The 5,739-nt window shown below is 40.9% G+C and overlaps 3 protein-coding genes and 2 non-coding genes across 7 annotated transcripts in view; all 5 read right to left on the bottom strand.

Annotated features, from left to right (window-relative positions):
* ptges3b (prostaglandin E synthase 3b (cytosolic)) overlaps positions 1-1,847 on the bottom strand; it is a 4,072-nt gene extending 2,225 nt beyond the window's left edge. The window contains 3 exon segments of the mRNA XM_008319299.3: positions 35-151; positions 241-354; positions 768-1,847. Of these exon segments, the coding sequence (XP_008317521.1) occupies positions 35-151; positions 241-354; positions 768-808 (272 nt within the window). The 5' untranslated portion in view covers positions 809-1,847.
* A 1,370-nt stretch (positions 1,848-3,217) lies between these two features.
* Positions 3,218-5,739, bottom strand: part of naca (nascent polypeptide associated complex subunit alpha) — a 6,414-nt gene continuing 3,892 nt past the window's right edge. Inside the window, exons 3-8 of the mRNA XM_008319298.3 lie at positions 4,603-4,688; positions 4,258-4,335; positions 4,002-4,148; positions 3,753-3,881; positions 3,546-3,668; positions 3,218-3,329 (exon numbers count right to left, since the gene is read on the bottom strand). Coding sequence (XP_008317520.1) covers positions 3,315-3,329; positions 3,546-3,668; positions 3,753-3,881; positions 4,002-4,148; positions 4,258-4,335; positions 4,603-4,688 — 578 coding nt within the window. The 3' untranslated portion in view covers positions 3,218-3,314. The remainder of the gene's footprint in view (positions 3,330-3,545; positions 3,669-3,752; positions 3,882-4,001; positions 4,149-4,257; positions 4,336-4,602; positions 4,689-5,739) is intronic.
* Positions 3,406-3,479, bottom strand: LOC112487670 (small nucleolar RNA SNORD59). The gene has a single exon (XR_003050989.1). It is a non-coding gene; the product is annotated as a small nucleolar RNA SNORD59 (small nucleolar RNA).
* Positions 4,421-4,494, bottom strand: LOC112487671 (small nucleolar RNA SNORD59). The gene has a single exon (XR_003050990.1). It is a non-coding gene; the product is annotated as a small nucleolar RNA SNORD59 (small nucleolar RNA).
* Positions 4,695-5,739, bottom strand: part of LOC112487606 (transcriptional regulatory protein AlgP-like) — a 3,920-nt gene continuing 2,875 nt past the window's right edge. Inside the window, exons 2-3 of one of the 3 annotated variants that reach the window (XM_025059332.1) lie at positions 5,663-5,722; positions 4,695-5,494 (exon numbers count right to left, since the gene is read on the bottom strand). In XM_025059332.1, coding sequence (XP_024915100.1) covers positions 4,949-5,494; positions 5,663-5,722 — 606 coding nt within the window. In that variant the 3' untranslated portion in view covers positions 4,695-4,948. Of the gene's footprint in view, positions 5,723-5,739 lie in introns of all 3 variants that reach the window. The other 2 variants (XM_025059333.1, XM_025059331.1) reach the window with 2 other exon arrangements.

A 5,739-nucleotide genomic window follows, 5' to 3' on the forward strand; every position in this document is an offset into this window, starting at 1 on the left:
TCAGGACAGAAGGTTCAAAGCATTACACCAACACTTTCCACGATTACATAAATACTATGAAGCAAAATGAAACAAACTTACATTTTCATCAATAGCCTCAAAAAGGTCTATTTCATTCTCATATTTGAGGTTGTCATTTCCTCCAATACAACTGTGAGGAGAAAAATAAGAACAATTTTCCATGCTGTCGAAGTGAAAAACAACATTATGACTTTCAGAGCAATGTTGTGCTTAACGTACCTGAAACTACACTTTGTTTTATCGAAACTGACTTTAACATCTTTGCTGTCTTTTACTAAGAACTCGATATAAACTGAGTCCCTTCTGTCGTACCACTTGGCAGATGCTGGATGCCTGTGAAGACAAAAGATGCAAACAGATCAACAAATGAATGCTACATGCTACGAGCCCTTCATTTCCACAACAACTACAACCACAGATACAATACATACTGCCATAGGTCTTTGGAGACCAAAGCCTGCCATCTGTACACCCATGTCTCAGGTTGCCATAGAGCGTCCAGTTACACCGGGTCACATTAAACCCGCTTTACCAATTACCTCTTTTGGTGAAACCCTTTTTATTAAGTACTAAAATTTTGTGTAGCATTTTAAGCAACAATCACACATAAAAAAGACAAAGATTATTCCTACAGGACTTAAAAGAAGGTTTAACTTAAAGGCTACTTGACTTTATACACTTTAACATATAATCATATAACTACCACCATATAGATTTTAAAACATATTAGGAAATGTTTCCATTACTCTGCAGCGTATTCTTCCCGGTGTATTATTACAGTTGGCATAGTCAGTGGCGTACGACTGCCGTTTGTGTCTCTTCTGTCTTATTGTTACACAGCCTCTGTGTTGTCTTGGTTTGTTCTTTCTGGCAGCAGCTGGGATCAATGTTGTATGATCTTTCCTGGATAACTGTCCTACTGTGTATTTTTTTTTATCTCCCACAACTACATTAATACCTAGTATTTTTCCATCTGCTCTCCAGTCTTTGAATCTCTAAGTTAGTGATGCTTCCTATTGTTTTTGTTGCCATATCACTTAAAAGGCACAGACATAAACAGGAACAGGACAATCAAAGTTGTAAATGGAACAAACGGATCCAATCATCAAAGTACAAATGTTGGTAAATAAGGCTGAGGTTTAATCACGTTTGCTTCTACTGTCGTTGAATTACTAACCGTCAGTAGGATTTTTTTTTCAGGAACGCCCAAATTATCATACTGAACATAATGCACTAAAATTGTTTATGGTCAATATCTGTGTATTATGTTGGCATTATTTTTATGTAACCAATTCAACCGTATTTGCATTAGCACAAAATCTTAACAGCGTCATTGTAATGGCCTCGTATTCCAAATCCTCTTAGTGGCCAATGCAAGCCATGGATTGGATTAATTTTTTATTTTTAAACGCTGCGATCATGAAACTTTTTATTTTAACCACACTAAATTGTCTTTACATGCCGATATCGTGGCACCTGACAGAGCTGGAGGCGGTTTTCTGATCAATGAACACTCCGCTAGTTGAGCTAACGACGTCGACTTTAGCCGCTACCGTACTTCAGCCATGCGGTGCACCTGACTCAAAGAAGGGTTTAGATGCTTCTAGAACGTTAGAAAGCAATTCGGGCACAGGGAGTGCGGTGCCGTAGTCTTTATCCCTATGAAATAAGTGCTGAGTTACCGTTAGCTCACAGTGGGCTGAGGACAGGCCACCTCCCGCCTTTGCCAAAGCATGTTCTCAAGCGGCTAACGTTAGCTAGTTTACAGAGCGAGATATTCCCTTGCACTTTCGCTCCCATTACAGTCACCACGTTAACTTTCCCATAACTTACATGTCTAGTCCTGGGTGTGAGGTTCTATCTCGAAGACGACGCAGTCCCGTGAAATGAAACGATTGTTATTTTAAAAATTGAGGGTAACAGTGCCCAAAGTTGTGCGATACGACCACACAGATATACACAGAGCCAAGACAAGTGAACTAAAATACTACGGATCTTCTGGCGTACTGCCGGATGAGAATGGCGGCGCTGACGCAGCTAGAACGTACTGGACGCTTCGAGAGCTTTTAGCCACATCTGCTAGTGATGTGAAAGGAGGCAACGCGAGGAGTGGTCACCTCACCTCCCACAAATATAGCTATGATCCAATGGTGATTAAAATTCACAGTTTACGCGCATTTACGACTATATAGAGTAGACGTGGTTCGTCAGCTGTTCTATATTAATTGTGTTAGTAAATGCCCTAACGGTCGTTTAGGTATCATTATTAGTTTGTAGTCTTTATAGCATTTTTCTCAGTTTGGGCTTAATTCTTAACTCAGTTATACTGACATTTAATACTATTCAGAGTATTTTACTAAAGGTTTTATACATAACAAAAATGGACACGCCTAAAATTCATAGCTTTCTTGATCCTTAGTTATTTGTTTAACGTTTTGCTTAATGCCGCAGTCAGCTATAAGCTATCAGCAAATCTCGATGTATTTGTGCACAGTGGTATGATATTTTACACTGTAATATCTTTAAAATGTTTTTACATTAGACTTGTCTTATTCCGATTTGAGTAATAAAAACTAAGATACCCACATGTACCACAAGAGGGAGCCAAAGTACCAGCGGTACACATACCATCGTTTAAGATCGTCTCTGAAGAGAAGTTCCAAAGTATGCCTCCGGTGGTTGTGAGAAAACAGCAGACAGCCCAGTACTGTTTCATATTTTCATTTTCATTTTTGTACCTCACAAACCTGCAGTTTATAGAAGTACTGCTATAACAATTCACCATTTTATGCAACTGTGTTTCACTGTTGAAATACTGAGGTCCATGCCTAACTTTGTTTAACATGGCAACAAAAATGCTAGGACTTAAAAACAGTACTCATTTATTGGGTATTTGAAGGGAACAAAGGAAGAAATCAGTTCTTAAGAAAATCTTTAAGTAGTTAAGCCATGAAATGTCTGACAAGGAGTAATGAACATAAAAGAACAAGAGAACTTTAACAATACTTTTTGTGTAAAATTATAATTGTAAAAATCTTCATCAAGTCATCCATGATTTGGTTTGGGGCAGTATTACCTCATCAGGTATCAGGTGTCCTCCAGTGGGAGACCAGTCGACTTCATATTTAATAAAAAATATTTAATATTAAACATTTTTATTTGCCTGTGTAGACACTGTAATGAGCAAACACCAACATTTCATCTTATCAAGCCACAACTTTATTTCCATCTTGGGTATAAACTTTATAAACAAGCTTACATTAAATCAAACCTAATGTGTTGACAGGGTCTCTTTACATCGTCAACTCCTGCGGAGACAAAGGAAAAGTTGTTAGTGTGATATTTAGAGGAAGATTTTTTTTTATTTTTATTATTGAGCAATTTTCTTCTCAGGACAGAAATAGTGGCTTCAGAAAATTCAGAAGAACGAAAGTCACTGTATTAATCATCACCGAAGAGTCCTACGTATATACAGAGTGCAGATAAACACGTGTTAATGCATAAGCAAAATCAAGAAGTCTTACCATAATAGCGTTGACAATGTCGTTATTGTTGTTTTTCAGAGCCCGTACAGCCTTCGCCCGTGAAACGTTGGCTTGCGACATGACGAGTTCAATATCCTTGACCTCAACACCAGTCTCGTCAACCTATGAACATAGAAATACCATTTTAACATCAAATAATGCATAAACCATTGACTGGATTCGAATCAAACTGTCCAAATCTCCCACCTCCTCTTCTTCGCTTTCCTCCTGTACTGTTGGCGTCTGTGCGTTTTCTTGGATGTTTGATACGGCTTCTCCCTGTACTTTGAATTTTTCTGCAGCAGCCAGCTGAGCTTGCTGTGAAAGATCTTCAATCTAGGTTGGAAAAAAACAGCAAAGCCAACGTTACAGTAACATTCAGATCCATTTCAAGTACAACGACATAAAGTGTTAGGAGTTCTTCTCCGAGATCAACCGATATTGTTCGTAACGCACCTTAGCTTCACCGAAGACGATGTATGTGTCTGATGCAGGGCTTTTGTACACATCTGGTTTGGTGATGACAAACAAGATGTTCTTTGATTTGCGGATTGTGACTCTGGTGACTCCAGTTACCTGCCTGAGACCAAGCTTTGACATCGCCTACAAGAAACAGTGAACACAAAATGTTCATAATTGTGTCATAAAAGGTGTTTTTATTAAAAAAAAAAAAAGAAAAAAAAAAGAAAGATAAAATAAAAGATTTCTTTACTTTTCGTGCTTTCTTTTCACTGCGGCTCTGTTTGGCTTTGCTTACAGGTTCCTCATCGAGCTCAGCGGCTGCTGCAAGCTAATAAAAAAAAAAAAAAAGAGGCAACATTTATTTTAAAAAAGTGAACATTAAAGTGTGATTGGATACACTGATCATGGAATTCTCTTCTCAGAACAGTAAGGTTTGGCTTCAGTTTACTCAGAAGAACGAAAGTCACTGTTAAATCATCACAGAAGAGTCAAAGACATTCAACATTGACTAAAAACCTGTAGTGTAACCAACAGAGGTTGTGGCTGTTTTCTTACGTTAGCAAAATATTTAAGAACAGACTGTAGGTCTAATCACCTGGGCTTGCTGTGTCTGGGTCTGTGCAGAGTCCTGTTCCTCCAGCTCAGGGACTGAGTCGTCACTGTCTGATTCAGTGCCAGATCCTAGAGGAACCACAAACAGAACAAACTTAATATGGCACCATGTAGTGTTAGCAAAGTAAAAGAAGCTGCACCTGGGGAACAAAGAGCCTTGAAAATACAGAATTAAATGTAGTTATTCTGATGCTTAATGACCAAAAAAAAAAAAAAAAAGATTCAACACATTTTTATACAATGAAGAACATCAAAAACACTATATCAGTTTGCAAAAACAAAAGTGGGGTTTTGGCCTCACAGTGTTATTATAAAACATGGAATGTACCTTAAAGTTCCCAGAAAGTTAATCGTGGAAATAATAGCACAGAAAGAAGGAAAAATATACCCTCATCATTGTTGATCACAGACTCCACCTTGGCTGGGGTTTTAACAGGGGTGGGTTTGGCTGATGAGATAGATTCAGTATTGACTGCCTCGACTTCTGGTTTAACTGGGGCAGGTTTTGCAACTGCCTCTGCAAATGTGAGTTTACGGGGAGCTGGGGCAGGGGCTGTCTTTACTTCAGGTGGATTAGGTTTAGGTTCTGCAGCTGGTTTTGGAGCCTGGTTGGGAGTAGTGGGCTTTTCTTCAACTTTTTTCTGAACCTCATCAGATTTGGGTTTTTCCTGAACTGGAGCAGCTTTAGCCTCAGCAGCAGGCTTGGCAGCCTGGGCAGGGGCAGCTTTGGCCTCAGGGACAGCTTTGGCCTCGGGGGCAAGTTTGGCGGCCTGGGCAGGGGCAGCTTTGGGCTCAGGGGCAGGCTTGGCAGCCTGGACAGGGGCAACTTTGGCCTCAGGGGCAGGCTTGGCAGCCTGGGCAGGGGCAGCTTTGGCCTCAGCAGCAGGCTTGGCAGCCTGGGCAGGGGCAGCTTTGGCCTCAGAGACAGCTTTGGCCTCGGGGGCAAGCTTGGCGGTCTGGGCAGGGGCAGCTTTGGCAGCCTGGGCAGGGGCAGCTTTGGCCTCGGGGGCAGGCTTGGCAGCCTGGGCAGGGGGAGCTTTGGCCTCAGGGACAGCTTTGGCCTCGGGGGCAAGTTTGGCGGCCTGGGCAGGGGCAGCTTTGGGCTCAGGGGCAGGGGTTG

This window comes from Cynoglossus semilaevis, chromosome 10 (assembly GCF_000523025.1).
Source record: "Cynoglossus semilaevis isolate Cse_v1.0 chromosome 10, Cse_v1.0, whole genome shotgun sequence".
Taxonomy (NCBI): Eukaryota; Metazoa; Chordata; class Actinopteri; order Pleuronectiformes; family Cynoglossidae; genus Cynoglossus; species Cynoglossus semilaevis.